Source organism: Cordyceps militaris (genome assembly GCF_000225605.1).
Source record: "Cordyceps militaris CM01 unplaced genomic scaffold CCM_S00006, whole genome shotgun sequence".
Classification (NCBI taxonomy): domain Eukaryota; kingdom Fungi; phylum Ascomycota; class Sordariomycetes; order Hypocreales; family Cordycipitaceae; genus Cordyceps; species Cordyceps militaris.
Window position 1 is genome coordinate 3022158 of NW_006271974.1, and position 17004 is coordinate 3039161.

The following is a 17004-nucleotide window of genomic DNA, read 5'->3' on the forward strand; positions in this document are numbered from 1 at the left end:
GGCCGTGTCTTTCACTGCTAGCGTGTTATCGACACCTTATTACTAAACGTACGAATAACCTCATTTACGGCGCATCGGGGTCAGCATTGTTGAACCATTTCCTCTCCGGAATACCTTGCGCAGAAAGCTTCACGTCCGGCTGTGGCTCCAACTCAAGAAGGACCACCTTGTTCCTCGCCTTCAAGATACTCCCCGGCACGTACAGGCTCTGCTGCGGCCCAACCGTCCAGTACCGTCCCATGTTCACGCCATTCACCCACAAGACGCCCTTGATGCCCTTGGGCACCGCCAGAAACGTGTCGCCGCTCGGGTCCGCCGCCGCTCCGGCCGGCATGTCAAACGAGCCCGTGTAAAAGACAGGCCCGTCCTTCTGCCGAACCACGTGCGTCTTCTTGCCGTCCAGGCCGGCTGGCAGTGTGTCGAGCGGGATCGAGTGCATGCACCAGTTGGTGAGCACGGTGCCGCCGACCGACACGTGCCCGACGATGCCCTTGACCTGCTCGCGGAGACGCTGCCGCACGTCGACGCGACCGAGGTTCTCGACCAGGATCTGCAGCTTGTCTCCCTTGCGCAGCGTAACGCTCACGGTAGACGGCGTCTTGTAAATGGTGTCGACGACGCCGGAGCGCACGCCGTTGACGTAGATGATGGCCCGGTCACGGGCGCCGTCGCCAATCGTGACGTTGCCCGCGACGTCCGTGGCCACGGTGTGCTGGTACAGCACGTACCCATACGCCTGCCCCAGCGCGTCCATGCTCACAGGGTCGCTGGCCTGCCGCGTCGGCCTGCCTTGCAGGTCAAACAGGGCCGCGGCGGGCCGGAGCTGGAACTCCGGGACCGCGGCGCGGGCCGGCATCGCGGGCACGCTAGGAATGCTGCCCTTTGGCACGTACTTCTGGATCATGTCCCGCAGGCGAAAGTAGACGTCTGTGGGCCGGCCGCTCTCGTCGAGCGGCGCGCCATAGTCGTAGCTGGTGGTCATGGCGGCGAGCGGGCCGTCGTCACGGATGCCGCCGTTTTCGAAGCCAAAGTTGGTGCCCCCGTGGAACATGTAGATGCTAAACGAGTACCCGCCGGCCAGGGTCCAGTCCAGGTCGGCGACGGCCTTGGCCACGTCGGCCTGCGAGCCGGCGATTTGCTGGTGCGGGTAGTCGCTCCCCCACTGGTCGATCCAGCTGATGTAGTACTCGCCGTTGAGCTGCGGGCCGAGGCTCGTCGGGTCCGTCACGTACTTGTCGCGCGCGGCGAAGCCGGACTGCGAGTCGCCGTCGATGACGGCCAGCACGCCGTGCAGCTGCCCGCCCTCGAGGTACGACTGGCCGCCGCCGTCGTTGGTGTACAGGAAGACGTCAAAGTTTTCGCGCAGCATGGCCGCGAGCGCGGCCAGGTACGTCTTGTCCGTGCCGAAGCTGCCATACTCATTCTCCAGCTGCGCCATCAAAATGGGCCCGCCTTGCGTGATCTGCAGCTGGCCCAGTTCCTTGCCGAGACGGTCAATGTAGGACTTGGCCGCGTCCAGGAACGGCCTGTTGTTCTGGCGCACCGCCATGCCCGGGACCTGGCTCAGCCATGCCGGGAAGCCGCCCCAGTCGCGCTCGCCGCAAATGTACGGACCGGGCCGCAGCACAACCCGGAGGCCCTCCTGCTGTGCCAGGCGGAAGAAGCGCGCCACGTCGTTGCGCCCGGAAAAGTCCCAGGCGCCGGGCCGCGGCTCGTGCAGGTTCCAGTAGAGGTAGCTGAAGATGGTGTTGAGCCCCATAGCGCGCGCCATCTTGAGCCGGTGCGTCCAGTACTCGGGCAGAATGCGCTGGGGGTCCATCTGCCCGCCGATGATCTGGAATGGCTGGCCATTGAGGAGGAAGTCGGTACGGTTGTAGCTGAAGCTACCCGGGGCATGGGTGGTCTCGGCGGCCAGAGTGGCTGAAAGGGCTGAAAGAGCTACTAACGTTCCCCAGAGGAACTTCATTGTGTCAAATTGAGCCAAGGGTAGTAATAAGAAGGACAGTTATGATGTTGTAAGTCAGCCACAATCTCAACATGGGGAAATTCGAGGTTGTGGAGAGAAGTGCCAGGCTTATAAGTCGTCTACATCATGCCTGCCAATGACCTGACTACGTTCTGGACTTGTGCATCGACATACTACGACACAGCGTAGCAATCGCTTGCAATAAAGCACTACCACCTTCCAAGTTGGCTGTGCTATAGCTGCGACAACTGCTTCGGCATCAAGTAGCGGAACACGAGACCACACGGCAGATTTGGACAATCTTGTGGAGTCTAAGCGACCTAAAATGATCGCCAAAGAGACAAGGTCCCGCCCTAAAGCCGTCGGGCCAAGTCTTGTATATTGCTGCACCTCCGTGGCGGCGACCACATGTACTCGATCTACACGTTTCGATCTCGCTTTCAACAGCCCCCTCCGAAACTGTCTAATCGGAAGCCGCAGAGCAGAAATGCCCAACAATTCAATTTCATTGAAGGAGATGATTATTTTTCTCGTACTTAATTGTCTACTACGAGTCCCGCCCCTGCAGGTCATGTAACCCTGCGGATGGTTGCATGTCCATCGCTGCAACAAGCTTTCGATGAAGCGATGGCACCAAGCTGCACCAGAGACGGAAGATGACCCCGTGATCGACTGCAAGATATGCCGTAAGAGGAAGCCAGGAGGAGCCGTTGATGTTACCTTGGAGACTGAACTTTAGTGCCATCGGAATCCCAAGTTCCTGGCACTTCGTAATACGCGCTGAGCATTAGACCTCTGATGTGAGTAAGCTCGAGAGTTGGCTCGTTAAACTGGGGCGTCAAGCTCAAAAACAAGATTGGAAAGGCTCTGCCTTGCGAAGATAACATGTCCCATTTCATAACATAATAGCAATCGCTAGTGCGGAGGTCTGGGTCGCCCTAGTCGCGGTGCAAGTAATTGTACAGAATGGAGTGTCATTGACCCGGTGGCCCGCATGTCAGGAGCTGTCTATTTAGTTATGTAGGATCAGAAAAATGAGGAGATTGGAAAGGATATGCGAGGCTGTCATGTATTGGATTATCTGCTGCCGTCGGCTCCAGACGGCAGCCGAGGACCAATAGAATTGAGCCTTGCTCCCGACGAAGCCCGACGGCTAAGGTTCCTCACTAATACCAATACTACATGCTCCGGAGAGATGGTCTGCAATCTTACATCAACAAGATACATCACCGCACTTTGGGAGGCAATTCTAATCAGGCACTAGCCGGCAGCATGCACGGATGCTGCAACGTTACAAAGCCTATACGACGCTGATCGAACCAACTACAGGGACCACTGCCGAATAATCGAGGATACAAGTTATTTTCCTTATTTCCCCACGCCATGATGAACCTCGACGCTCCACCACGGTGTGAGCTGCCAATCACTTGCCTATTTAGGAAGCTGGCCTATCAACTTCTCCGCAGCGCTATAGATGAGAGCTCGGTAGACATGTCTCGACCATGGCTATAGCTATTTTGCTGGCTTCATGAATAAATAGAGCCTCGGTGCGTCCACAGCAAGATGGGCTTCCTCGCTGCACTATCCTCTGCTTCCCCTTACTCCTCCATATTGGACCTGGCAAGCACCATGAAGTCGCAGCTAGTTCTCGCCTCCGCCGCCGGGCTGGCCACGTCCACCCACGTTGACCTTCCCCTGCCGCCCATGGGCTTCAACAACTGGGCGCGCTTCACCACGCACATCAACCAGTCCATCTTCACCGATGCCGCCACCAGCATGGCCGCCAACGGCATGCTCGCCGCCGGCTACAACCGGCTGAACCTCGACGACGCGTGGTCCACGCACGAGCGCGCCGCCAACGGCTCCATGGTCGTGGACAGCGTCAAGTTCCCGCAGGGCCTGTCCTGGCTGGCGGCCTTTATCAAGGACAAGGGCTTCATCCCGGGCATCTACACCGACTCGGGCACGCTCTCGTGCGGCCAGTACCCGGCCGCGTACGGGCACGAGGCGATTGACTTGCAGGACTTTTCCGACTGGGGCTACGAGTACCTCAAGCTCGACGGCTGCAACGTGCCGGGCGAGGACGAGGCGGCGTACCGCCGCGTGTACTTTGACGTCTGGCGCGAGCTGCTGCTCACGTTCCCCAAGCCCGTCGTCTTCTCCAACTCGGCGCCGGCGTACTTTTGCGGCGCCGACAACCTCACGGACTGGTACAGCATCATGGGCTGGGCGCAGCAGATGGGCCAGCTCGCAAGGCACTCGTACGACATCATCAACTATGACAGCAAGGGCAGCGCGTGGGACAGCCTGATGACCAACTACAACCAGCATGTGCGCCTCGCCCGCTACCAGCGGCCCAACTTCTTCAACGACCCCGACTTTCTCAACACGGACCACCCCAACTACACCCTGGAAGAGAAGAAGACGCACATGGCGCTCTGGTCTTCCTTTTCTGCCCCGCTGATTGTCAGTGCGGACATTCCGAACTTGAAGAAGGAGGAGCTCGAGATCCTCCTCAACAAGGATCTTATTGCCATTGACCAGGATCCGCTTGTGCAGCAGGCTACCCTCGTCAGCTCCAGCCCTGACTGGGATGTTCTGAGCAAGAACCTGGCCAACGGTGACCGCGTCCTGACCATCCTGAACAAGGCTGGCAAGGCCGGGGACTACACGGTTCCGTGGGCCAGGATCGGCATCCAGACCGACCGCATCAGCCCGGACACGGCGCTCAGCGTCAAGGACCTCTGGACCGGCAAGACCGAGCAGGTCAAGATTAGCGCTGGCGGCATTACTGCCAAGAACGTCGGCCCCCACGGCACCTTTGTCTACCGCATCTCGGGCCGCATGGGCGGCTCCAGCCATCCCATTGTGCTGCCCACCGGCCTCATCTTCAACACGTTTTCCCTCAAGTGTCTGAGCGACGACAAGTCGGGCAAGGTGGCCTGGAAGACGTGCGACGGATCGGACGGCCAGACTTGGACGGTCAGCGACGAGGGCCGCGTCCACAGCCTGCTGCGCCCCAACGAGTGTCTGGCTGATGTGCAGGGAAAGCTGCTCAGCCGCCACTCGGGCTGCCGCACCGATGCGTGGAAGTACTACAACAGCGGGAACCTGGTGAATGGCAACTCGAACCGCTGCCTGACGGAGGGGGCGGCCGGCGCGGCGAGCGTTAGCGACTGCGGCTATGCGACCAATGAGCAGGTTATCGGCCTTCCCGTCGGTGCCAAGGTTATCGAGGTTGATTACTACGCCAACAAATAGACGAACAAAAATGGATGGAGAATACATGAAGCATGTAGATTTTGCCGATACTATTCGCAACGATGAATAGAATTTATCAGCTATACAAGCTTGTGGATAATCGCATCGTCAATTTGTAGATACAGCTTGTGCCTCTGAATCCTTGAACTTGTCGAGCTTGAATAGCTTCTTGGCATTATCACGGCCAATCTTTCCGACATGAGAGGCATCCTTAAGCTCAACCTTGTCATACCAGTCACACGCGTCCCCAAAGGATTCAAATGGGTAGTCAATGGAAAACATGATGCGATCCGCGCCCATTTCCGTAATGCAATACTCGAGCGTGGGGGTAGAAAAGTGGCCACTCGTCGTGATCCAGATATTTTGATCAAAGTACTCGCGGATGGTCTTCTTGCAGGCCAAGCCGAGCGGCTTCTTGACGTCCTCGAACCAGTGGTTGATGCGCCACAGGTCAAACGGCAGGTGCTCGCCGAGGTGGCCGATGACGACCTGCAGCTTGGGGTGGCGGTCAAAGACGCCATTCGTGACCATGCCGAGCAGGTGCAGGCTGACGCCCTGCGCAAAGCTGAGGGGCGGGCCGATGAGCCACTTGCGCTTGGCCCAGAGCTTCTCGTAGATGGTGCCGGTCGGGTTGCGCGGGTGCAGGTAAAATGGCACGTCGAGGTCGGTGACGGCGGACCAGAAGACGTCCCACTCGGGGCCGTCGTAGAAGAGCATGTCGTCGCCGTCGGGGCCGGCGCGCTGGGTGTCGTTGACGAGCGCGCCCTTGAAGCCGAGCTCGGTCACGCAGCGACGCAGCTCGGCGGCGGCCTCGGCGGGATCATGCATGGAGAGAGTGCTATGAGACGTTAGATGCTGATTTGCTTTGGTAGAGGGAGCAGCAGGACTGACGCGAAAGCACCTAGTCTGTCGGGGTGGGACTTGATGGCACCGGCAATGTAGTCGTTGATCTCGGTGGTGAGGGTGCGCGCTTCGGCAGCATCCCAGATGTCTTGCACGCCGGGGGCCGTATACGAGAGAATGGTGTAGCCCACGCCGTGCTTGTCCATGTTTTGGATGCGCGTTTCCGTGACGTCCGTCATCTCGTGGGCATGTTTGTCGGGGTCTACCGCGAAGAGCGACGCCCACCAGCGAGTCTTTTCATGGAGGCGAGGCAAGGCAAAGGCCTCTTCAAAAGCAACCTTTCCGCGCATTTCGATGAGATGTTGCGATGGCAGAAGTTCTTGTGCTACAGAAAGGGTGACGATGCGCTCTACTTTCTGCAGGCAACGGCCGGCTTGCCCGCTTTTGTAGTCTGGTCGTATAACCCCCCCTTGAATCGTGTGCATCATCCGCCGCCGGAGTACTGCTTCCCACCCGCATCGCCATCAGACTATAGCTAGCTCGAGTATGCGACGGGGCAGATCTCCCGATCGTTTGGGGCAAGGTGGATGGATGTTGGTGGGCATGCAGGGTACATTGCCGAACAGTGCGAATAGCTGCCCCGCGTAAGATTTGGACTTTCGCACTGTGCAGCGCGCGACTCAGTAGCCGGCCATTGAAGCTTTGCCAACTGAGATACTGATAAGGAATCCCGATTTTATCCTTGTTCAGCTCGATTTAGTCGTGGGAAGTGCTCGACCTTGACGCCACTGCTTTACCTTTTTTCCTCGCCATCTCAAGCACGTACAAATGGGAGCCGCACTTTAGCTGCGTCTCGCCATGCCGCGACCCAAAGTCCATCCCAGCCAGCGAAAGCGGACAGCCGAAGCGTGTAACTCTTGCCGCCTGTCCAAGAAGCGGTGCAGCGCCACCATTCCCTGCACCGCGTGCCAGAGACGCGGCATCGGCCACACGTGCTACCTCACCCAGAGCCCGCGCGCCGGACGCTCGACAGGCTCCAAAGCGCAGACGCCATTGGGGAATAACCCGGAGACGGAGACATCTGAACACGCTCGTCGTGGCTCTGGTTGGCCGCTTGGGGACAGCGCGCGTACCTGGGTGCCGCCGCAGGACGTCTATCAGCCCATCTCGCCGTCAGAGTCGAGGACAGCCGCCACGGATACGAATCATGTAGAGGCGGATGTGTCGCCGCTGCGTAGTACGACACAGAGAGAGACGCCGGCGCTAGGAAGGGAGTCGCACGCACGCATGCTGCTGAATCTGAGAGGAGAGCGAGGTGAGTCTGGCTGGCACGCGGTGTGGAAGCTCACGTTGACGGGGCCACAGTGTACATCGGAGAGGCTGCTTCTATTTCCTTTCTTCAATTCGTTCGAGATACGGTAGCGGCCCAGATAGGACCCTCTCAATTTTCTCACAATGATCAGAGCGAGACTATGCTCGAGAACGAGCCTGTCATCAATGGCTCCAATATCCCAACGCCTGGGCTGACAGAGCTCGATGAAGAAGAACGCGAATCCTTCATACAAATATACTACGCTGCTGTAAGCCAACTCTCAAAATGCCCCAGTCTTGATGCTAATAATATAGACTGGCGGATTTTTGGATTTATTTTCCGACCAGGAGCTTGGTCAACTCTCCTCTGCGCCAGGGCATGAGCGGTCTGAACATGTGCCTCGCCACATGGAAGCCGTCGCGTCCGCCGCGATTGCTATTGGGGCGCAGTGCAAGTCGCCGCTCGAGTCGCCGCAGGTCAGCCAGGCCTACTTTCGCCATGCGCAGCGAAAAGCGTTTGCGGGCATGCTAGAAGACCCCAACATCAACATTGTGCGAGTCTTTCTGCTCATGGCCTATTACATGCTCGGCTCGTGCCGAAGGAATTCTGCTTTTATGTATCTGGGCATTGCCTCGCGCGCGGCGGTGTCACTGGGGCTCCATAGCAAGGACTCCTACGAGGATATGAGCAGTGTGCATCGCAATAACAGGTTGGTCCGAGTCAATCTTTGAACTAAGGCGTGTATCTGACAGTGCAGATTGAAAATATGGATGAGTCTTTGTACGCTAGACATGACTGTGAGCTCACTACTCGGTCGTCCGGCCGCAACCTCGGGCCTGCGTACTGAACTGGACGAGTCCCACATCAGCGCCCTTGCCGGCTCCGAGGATGAGGATTTGGCGGCTCTTTTCGCCGTGTACGGAATTCTCTCAATAACGACCGACGTAGTGGAAACTATGTACCGGAAAAAGGTGCCGTCCTTGGCGCTCATTGAGCGATCATTTGCCCGGATTGAAGACTGGAGTCGAGCAATCCCTAAAAGTTTGCGTGCGAGACCGACTCCAATAGCGTGCGGCACACCTAATCGCCAAGACGTCTACAGACTACACATGTCCTGTTTATACTATTTTGCCGTGACATTGGTCTCTCGGCCGATTCTCATCTCACAGCTGACATCCCAACCCAACACATCCGCCACTACGCTGTCGCCACTGGCATCTGCCTGTCTGGACGCGGCCGTTTTCCTGGTCCAGACATGCACAGATGCGAAAAAGTTGGATACTCTCTTTGGAAGCTTGTGCATTATCAAGTAAGCACTCCCTTCATCACGCTGATTTGGCATGACTGACGCTTCGTCGCAGGGCTCTGGTGTTTGCGGCTGGCCTCATTCTTGGTTTTGACATGTTTGCCAAGCGCGAGCTGGACTTTGAGATTGAGAATGCATTTTCGGGTGCCAAGGAGGTGCTGGACTTGATCGCGGAGCAGAGCGCGCAGGCGGCGCATTATGCAGAGATACTGGGGCGGCTGTCGAGCGCGATAGCGGAGCAGCGCCGCAAGACGGCATCGCAAGGCCGGAGCAAACTCGTCAGTCGGCTGTTTCCGTTTGGCGGGGATGCTGAGACAGGCCAGGGGGTTACAGACCAGTTCCGACTGCCGGAGACGACTGCGCAGACGGCGGGTGATCGTTTGTTGGCGGATGGCCCGAGCCACTGGCTGTTGGGACAGCCGCCGACGTTGTCTGCTGAATTGGAAAGCGATTTGATCGGTGGATGGGACGTCTTGGACCTGTCACAGTGGGATAACTTTCCATTTCACAGCCCGCGAAATTTTGCAAACGACGGGTGAAATAACCACCGTGTAGTATATATAGTCAGCTACAGTTTATGGTACACTGTTTATAGGTACCAGAATCGATATTGACCTGCAATTTTACAAATAATAGTCTCATATTACATATTACACAGTGGCATGATTACTGAGAATGTGACGGATTAAATGCCAGATAAGGCAATTATTGGACGACGACAGCACTACTGAAGCTGTCGGGAACGTACCAATGCAACCGCCAGATACAGAAATGATCCACTGATATGAACATGAACTCAAAATTCGTGCTGTGACTATAGCTGTCCAATATTCTGTCCATATTGTCAGCTGGCCAGCGACAAACCTCCGGATGTCGGGTAGTGCACCACAGCCACAGCCACGACCACATCCGACGTACTTTCCGCTATCTTTGGTGAAGCATCTACCGCCTGTATCTATAACATACTTTGGCTGTGTACTTGACGTATCGGGCACCGTTGACCAATAAAAGTGTGGTCATATGCCCAAGCCATAAATACACAGCGTTGCAGCCAGCCTCACCCCCCAAGTCCTCGAATCCCAAGAGAACCCAATTACCAGCTCCCTTGAACAAGCACTTTCCACACGATCATGGGATCCAACACACCATCCACCTGGCGGCCGCTCAACGTCGGCGTCGTCGGCGGCGGCATCGGTGGCATGTCCGTGGCGATTGCCCTGCGGCGCGCAGGCCACGGCGTGACAATTTACGAGAAACACGACTTTGCGAGCGAGGTGGGCGCGTCCGTGTCGTGCGCGGCCAACGGCACGCGCTGGCTGCACGAATGGGGCGTCGACGTGGCCAAGGGCGACCCGGTGGTGCTCAAGAAGCTCATCAACCGCGACTGGAAGACGGGGGAGCCCGTGAGCGTCTACGACCTGGACGACTACGAGCAGCGCTGGGGCTACGTGTACAACATGTTTCACCGGCAGTACATGCACGCGATGCTCAAAGACTGCGCCCTGCAGGCGGACGGCGCCGGGCGTCCGGCCAAGCTGGTCGTGAACCATCAGGTACCGTTGTGCTTTTTTTCAAAACAAGACGAGGTGCGAGAAACTGACGGCGTGTGTATCCAGTGCGAGACGATTGACGTGGAGAGCGGAACAATCACGTTCACGAATGGCGCGTCGGCGCAGCACGACCTCGTCGTCGGCGCCGACGGCATCGGCTCCGCGGTGCGCGGCCAGCTCGGCATCCACCCGGCGAAGCGGCCGTCGGAGTCGAGCTGCCTGCACGCCAACGTGCGGACCGAGGACGCGGTGCGGCTCGGGCTGGTGGACTATGCGCAGGACAGCGCGCTCGAGTACTGGGGCGGCCAGGAGGGCAAGTGGGACAAGATTGTGCTCTCGCCGTGCAACGGCGGCCGCCTGCTCTCGTACTACTGCTTCTTCCCCCGCGCGCTCGGCGACTACTCGACGCAGCAGTGGGGTGCTGCCGACAGCAGCCGGCCCGTCGAGGAGCTGCTGGCGCCGTACCCGGAGCTGGACGCCCAGGTCAAGGCGCACCTGGCGATTGGCGTCGAGATTCAGCCGTGGAGGCTCTGGGTGCAGTGAGTTGAGGCCGCAAAGCTGTGGTGGTGCTTGCCGGTCCAAGATGGCTGACGATTTTCTCCGCGGTAGTGATCCGTATCCGTATATTCAAAAAGGCAGAGTCTGTCTGCTTGGTGATGCCGGCCACCCTGTAAGTGAATTCTGTTCTTGGAGTGGGCTTCCGTGGTTGATCGGATTTGCTGACGGTCGCAGATGATGCCTCATCAGAGCCAGGGGGCGTGCATGGCGATTGAAGACGCCGCCGCGCTGGGCATCCTCTTTGACAAGCAGCATTTTCTCGGCGACATCTCCGAGACGCTCGCCGTATACCAAGAGGTCCGTCTACCGCGCGTGACCAGAGTGCAGGCGGCCGCTGCGAAGGCTGCCTACAACATCAACGAGAGAATAGGTAACTACCCCCCCCCAGTCTTGTCGGATTTGGGTTCGTCGCTAACGCTGGGCAGGCTTCTCGGACAATAAAGGCTGCGGCACATACAAGGTCGAGGACGAAAAGAAGAAGCTCACGGTGGAGGAGATGAATGCGTACGACATGTACAAGGACGTCGAGGAGGTGCTGGCCAAGAGACGGGGCACGGTGTTTGGGGAAAGGTTCTGTCGTGGCTTGCCGCTGGGGCTCAAGCTGCCGAATGGCGTGGTCGTGGGTGAGGATATTTGAGGGATCGCTGGTGTTCAAGGCTGTCTGAATTGTTCCTCGAGCTTGTATTAAAATTATACTCTATAAGCATGCTTATTATTCACCTTTTGTTCGTAGTCTTTCGGTTCTACTTGGGCTAGACGTGTCGGTGGTTCATGGTGTGACTACACAAGTCCGGGCACATACTTATCGCGGAGGAATTATTCATCCTCTTGGCCTCTCAAACATGGAGTACAGAAAATGCTCATTTCATTTCAGATATATACACAACTAACGAAAGTTTTATGCAGCAGCAAGCTTGACATTGTACTCCAGATCGTACTCGGCCTTGGGGTTGTCCTTGAGAGGAACAAAGTCGACAGTGAGTCCATCCTTGACAGCAAAGACGCTGTCGTCTGTGAGGTAGTCCGACTTGCTGTCAAAGATCTGCGTCGTCAACGATTTATAGCCGTCTGCGGTTACCTAATCTACAGTGTCAGCCCGTCTACATGCAAACGAAAGCTTGCACTTACAATAAGATGGATATGCGCGGGCCTGTACTCGTGTCGATCGAGTAGCTTCAAGAGCTTGCCGGCCGGGCCATCCATCGGCACCGGGTATGGCGTCGGGCGCAGGCAGTAAAAGGAATATCGTCCCTCCGCGTCGGTGACAAAGACGCCTCGGAGGTTGTGATCAACCTGCTTCTCATCCTGCTGTTCATAAAGACCTATTACCAAAGGATCAGCACCATCCCGGTTCAATACAGCACAGCAGCGTACCGTTGGTCGAGGCCTGCCAGACATCCACCTTTGCCTTTGCCAGCGGCCTTCCCGTGTCGGCGCACGTAATCTGGCCATGCATAAACGTGACCTGGCCGTCGCTCGGGGTATCAAACGTGATTGTCGTGCCGTTTTCGCGCACCGGCGCGTCCGCCCGCCAAAACGGCCCGAGAATGGCCGTCGACGTCGAGGGCTTGCCTGCCTTGTTGGCCGCGCGTACGGTAATGTCATCGACGAGACTTTTTGCAGAGGCAGGGCATGTTAGAAGGCGCACGGGTTGCGAAGAGAAAGAAGGAGGACTTACGACTCGAGCCCGAGCACGTCGCACAGCAGCTGCCCCTCGTTGCGGCGGTCGCTGCTCATCCGGCCCGCCCAGTTGATCATGTCGACGCCGGCCAGCCACTCGTCCATGGTGAGGTCGACGTCGCGCGCAAAGTCGTGGACGTGCTGGATCAGCGCGGCCATGACGGTGCGCATCCGCGGCGTCGCGTTGGGGCCGGTGGCGTCAATGACGGACTGCGTAAAGTCCTGGCCGAGCGGCTTGGTATCGGAAGCCATGGCTGTTGTGATGTCTGGTGTGTTTGAGTCGAGATTTTTCGTGACGTGAAAGTTACAAGAAAATGGGCTTGAAATGGCAGAGGGTTGGATGGATGTGTGAGGGCTCCGGCAAGGAACATATAAGTGCGCTTCCTCGCTTGTCTCACGAGAGGTTGCAGTGCCCCTCCAATCAGCTCATTTTCATTACATTTGGTCCTTCTGCCACGACAAGCCGGGCGCAACATGGCTTGAGAAGGGGCGGGGCCGACTGTCGGCAAGTGCACCGGCGTAGCCTATTGCGGGAGGGCGGATCGCGACCCTCCCCCGCATTTTAGCTCCGGATGTGACCCCACCAGCCCCGCAGACATCCCGCGTATACTCCGCGGTCCGCCCCCGCGGATAGCCAGGAAAAGACCGGTTTGCTTCTTGTGCAGCCGCTGTTATTCTTAAAAAAAAAAAAAAAAGAAAGAGACCTCGCATTGCTATTTACCGTCTATAATCCTGCTCCACGCCAAAGTCCCACGTCGGCGCATCCGCACCATTCGGCCTGCTCGCTCTCTGAAAGCTTATCTCCAGCCCGTCAATCTCCACCACTGGCCGGACCGCCGCCACCTCTGTCCCGTACGCCGCCGCGTACCAGCGGTCCAGGTATTTCGGATTGTCCACGAAGTCCGGAAACGCGTCGCGCATCCACCGCAGCGTCGTGCCCGAGACGTGGTCCACGCTGTGCGCGTGGCGCAGTGCGCGCACCTCGTCGCTGACGGCGCCGCGCAGCGCGTCCTGGACGCCGGCCGGCAGCGCGCCGACCTTGAACAGCAGCAGGTCGTAGTGGAGCAGCGACGCCCGGCCGTGCCAGGAGCCGCCGCGCGTGGCGCGGTGGTAGAGCCCGACGAGCGCGGCGACGGCGCCCGCGCACCCGGTGCCGTAGTCGGACAGCGGGAACGGCGGCACGACGGGCTCGGCGAGCCCGAGAAAGAGGCCTTGCGCCCACGCGATGCCGGTTACCTGGGGTCGCCGCGCAGTGTCAGCGCATAGTATGGATGCGGGTTCGCAGGGAGGAGGATGAGCTGATGATATACGTACGCAGTCGGCAATTTGCTGCCAGCCGGGCCGGTCCGCCCACTCGCCGTGATAGCCAAAGCAGTTTTCGCTCACGTACACGACTCCCTTGCCGCGTTTCGCCGCCCGTGCTGCGAGCTGCCGCGGGCCGTAGCCGAGTTTTTCCAGCGCGCCGGGGCGGTACCCGTCGACGACGACGTCGACGTCGTCGAGCAGCGCCTCGAAGCGGGCCCTGCCGTCCGGGGTTTTGAGATCCAGCTCGGTCGCGTGCTTGCCCATGTTGCCGTCGACCTGAAAAAAGGGCACGTCGCTGAGGTGCGGGCTCGTCACCTTGAGCACGTCGGCGCCGTACTCGCCGAGGATCCGCGTGATGATGGGCCCGGCGATGATGCGGCAGAGCTCGAGCACTTTGATGCCGGACAGGAGGCGGTCGCTTTGTGTTCGGGGTAGGGGGGTCTTGGGGGTTGCTGACTCGAGGCTCTCGACGGACCACGGAGGTAATGCCATGTTGGTTTTGCCCTATGTCCGGGGTCAGCTAAGAAACGATATGATGCTGTGAGTTCTTGGGTGACCTACGTGTGGAGTGTTGATAAAGTCGGCGTGCTTGAACGCCTTTACGCCAGCCTGCCGATTCTCCTTGTTCAAGGCCTCCAATTCGTCGACGGTGAATTTCTCGACAGCTCCTTCAATCACATTGGCGATTTCTTCATGCGTCTTCAGGTCCGGACGGTGAGAAGCCAAGCCAATCATATTGAGCGTCGTCGACGCCTCGAGCGAGCCGTGAATGTGGTAGTACTCGCCGCGCTCCTTTGTCCTGTACAAACTCGCCGACATGCGCCTGTACGGGTCCGACTGCGCTTGCAGCAAATCCGTATCTACCCTCTCATCAGCAAAAGCTCTCCTAGTTATAGCGTAACACACGGTGGGTATGAACCTTTGAGCAGCCCTTTCACCTGCTTGTCCAGCTTGCCCAGGCCGCCCACCCGCGCAAGGTACGCCTGGAACAAAAAGGCCGTTGTCTTCTCCAAATCGACGTGCACGCGGGCGTCGGATGCCGCTACAGCGCTCGCGTCGCTACTACTGCTAGTCTCGGCGAGCAGCGCGGCCACGGTGCCCTCGACCGCCTTGAGGGCGGCCGTGGCTTCCGTCTCCTTGAACGGAATCGGAAAGTAGGGTGCGTCGCGGGCGGCGGTGAAGGAGATTTTGCTCTGCCGACGGGCGACCTCGGGTGGCAGGGAGACGGGGTCCAGGACGCCGACGAGGTACTGGAAGATGCGGGCTGCTTCCTCTTTGGAGGAGTAGTGCTCGGTTGTGGCCATGTTGTCTGCTCTGAGACGTGTACACTAGGTATGTGGTTGTGAATGATGTGTATCGTGAGTTGAATTGGAAATTGGATTTCTGTACACCGGCAATGCATGCCGCGGATAGTATCCGCCCTTTTCCGCCAATGCCGACCTACACCCTTCCCTTCCCCACCCGTCATCGTCATGAGACTCATGAGACTTTAGAGCACCAGCATTCGTGTGGGTGCCCACGGCACGGCGCTACTAGCGGATTCACACAGCTTAGGCCTGACTAACTGCCCAGGCGAAGGTGTGCCGTTGAAGCTGCATTTTGCCCAGTGGAAAGGAACGGCGTTGTAAGATTGAAGCACATTTTTAATTTGGACATGTTTTTTGTTTGAATGTGTTGACCCTGTGCAAGCAGGCAACTTGAAGCTGGCCTCTCATTGGCCAGCGCGTGGGCAGAAGACCCACTTTCGAGGGCTGTGGACCTGTTGATCCCAGCCATCGAGGAAGGCAGCGTTTGTGTTGGAGTTAGTCATAATCAATCATCAGGAACCAAATTGACGTTATTTATTGTTTTGTTATTATTCGAATACACCTTGATTCCAACAGAATGCATGTTGAATTGTGTATCTTGTACGTCTTGGGATTCTGGACATTTCTCGACTCTGTTTCCTTCTTCTTTGTTCCCCTCCGGCATGGCGAGCTGCTCGGGGCAGCCGGCTCGGTGATGGACGGTTTCGCGGTGGCGACCGTTGTACTCTTGTGGCGACCGTTGTACTCTCGTGGCGGCACATACCCGGCCGTCAAAGGCGACCGCGACACGGCCATTTTAGACGCGTAACAACTAGACTCGAGTTAGTAAGGCGGCGAGATAGAAACTTAGGAGCAGATACTGACCGCTATTCTCTGGACGATTTGTGTAGGGATATGGGCACATCTTGCGGCGGCAGTAGCTGCAGCAGCAGCAGAGATGGCCTGTTTGTTGAGCTTCTCTTGGCACTCGGGGCCTTCCAATTCGTTCCCCAAGAGTTCCCAGCAGACACCACGTGGAGGTGGAAGCTCTCGTCTACAAATACTCTGCATGTCACTATGTAGTCTCTACTAATCCGTCTCTTCAAATCCCTTTTTCCACTTCGACTCTTCTGCTCCGTCACATCGGCCACGCCACCCCAAGTCGTGGATCGTACTCCGTCTTGACCTTTTCGCGAATTGAGTCACATAAGCTCTGATGTCTCTTGAACATTTCATGTTCCTCAACAGACAACCGAGGTCGCTTCGTGGCATCTACCCACGCGCTGCTCGGTCCCATCAGGGGCCCCATCTTGGTTTGGTCCCATCCAAACTTGTCCATGTGTCTTGCCGCGTAGTCGGTGCCTGGCGTCATTGCGCGCGTACTCTGCATCACATCTCGGGTAACAGGTCCGTCTGCCTCCTCGCGCTTTTCGAGGGCCATGAGAAACGTGATAGCGACATCGAGAGTCACTTGGACCGCGGATAAGTGCCCTTGTGAATCAGCCGTAACGGCCTGCCTATCGCATTCGGGTACCTGCTCAAGGTCAACCGGTGCGCTTAGGTTGTCCTCCACGCCGGTGCGGATGATTTGGACGGGGATTGTAGAAATGTCCGTCACTTTGACGTTAAAGGAGGAGGTGCGGATCGCTATGGCCACGGCCCGGAAGAGGGGCCGCATATGAAAAAGGCGCTCTCCCGCTACTTCCTCTGGGTAATCTAGGCCCTCTGATTGCGCAAACGCAACCCTATTGCACAGGTTGGTACTCCACATTTTGATATAGTCGACCATTTCCTGCGAGCAGGCTTCCGTGGGCGGCGCCGGTGACCTAGGCACGACGCAGAGCTTGGTGAGGAACTGGCCTCTGTCAATGTGGCTCTCATAAGGGCGGAACCAGCGCTTTTGTGTGTAGAGCAAAAGCTCCCCACAAAAGGTAGCC

The 17004-nt window shown here is 57.8% G+C and overlaps 7 protein-coding genes across 7 annotated transcripts; 3 read left to right on the forward strand and 4 right to left on the reverse strand.

The window, feature by feature from the left end:
* Positions 1-64: 64 nt before the first annotated feature.
* CCM_08207 (beta-calactosidase, putative) lies at positions 65-1966 on the reverse strand (the record flags this gene model as incomplete). The annotated part of the gene is made up of 1 exon (XM_006673345.1): positions 65-1966. The coding sequence occupies one exon, from the start codon at positions 1964-1966 to the stop codon at positions 65-67; it is 1902 nt and encodes a 633-aa protein (XP_006673408.1).
* A 1563-nt stretch (positions 1967-3529) lies between these two features.
* Positions 3530-5227, forward strand: CCM_08208 (alpha-galactosidase, putative; the record flags this gene model as incomplete). The annotated part of the gene is made up of 1 exon (XM_006673346.1): positions 3530-5227. The coding sequence occupies one exon, from the start codon at positions 3530-3532 to the stop codon at positions 5225-5227; it is 1698 nt and encodes a 565-aa protein (XP_006673409.1).
* Positions 5228-5335: 108 nt separating this feature from the next.
* CCM_08209 (amidohydrolase family protein) lies at positions 5336-6420 on the reverse strand (the record flags this gene model as incomplete). Its single annotated transcript, XM_006673347.1, has 2 exons — positions 5336-6065; positions 6119-6420. 2 exons carry the CDS (start codon positions 6418-6420, stop codon positions 5336-5338), a joined length of 1032 nt encoding a protein of 343 aa, XP_006673410.1.
* A 508-nt stretch (positions 6421-6928) lies between these two features.
* On the forward strand, positions 6929-9227 carry CCM_08210 (Fungal specific transcription factor; the record flags this gene model as incomplete). Its single annotated transcript, XM_006673348.1, has 5 exons — positions 6929-7385; positions 7436-7650; positions 7697-8091; positions 8140-8691; positions 8744-9227. 5 exons carry the CDS (start codon positions 6929-6931, stop codon positions 9225-9227), a joined length of 2103 nt encoding a protein of 700 aa, XP_006673411.1.
* A 591-nt stretch (positions 9228-9818) lies between these two features.
* Positions 9819-11433, forward strand: CCM_08211 (salicylate hydroxylase, putative; the record flags this gene model as incomplete). Its single annotated transcript, XM_006673349.1, has 4 exons — positions 9819-10777; positions 10848-10908; positions 10986-11199; positions 11240-11433. The coding sequence occupies 4 exons, from the start codon at positions 9819-9821 to the stop codon at positions 11431-11433; spliced, it is 1428 nt and encodes a 475-aa protein (XP_006673412.1).
* A 261-nt stretch (positions 11434-11694) lies between these two features.
* Positions 11695-12728, reverse strand: CCM_08212 (catechol dioxygenase; the record flags this gene model as incomplete). Its single annotated transcript, XM_006673350.1, has 4 exons — positions 11695-11874; positions 11925-12118; positions 12171-12409; positions 12475-12728. 4 exons carry the CDS (start codon positions 12726-12728, stop codon positions 11695-11697), a joined length of 867 nt encoding a protein of 288 aa, XP_006673413.1.
* Positions 12729-13193: 465 nt separating this feature from the next.
* On the reverse strand, positions 13194-15085 carry CCM_08213 (CAIB/BAIF family enzyme; the record flags this gene model as incomplete). Its single annotated transcript, XM_006673351.1, has 4 exons — positions 13194-13712; positions 13791-14285; positions 14343-14641; positions 14701-15085. The coding sequence occupies 4 exons, from the start codon at positions 15083-15085 to the stop codon at positions 13194-13196; spliced, it is 1698 nt and encodes a 565-aa protein (XP_006673414.1).
* Between the last annotated feature and the right edge of the window lie 1919 nt (positions 15086-17004).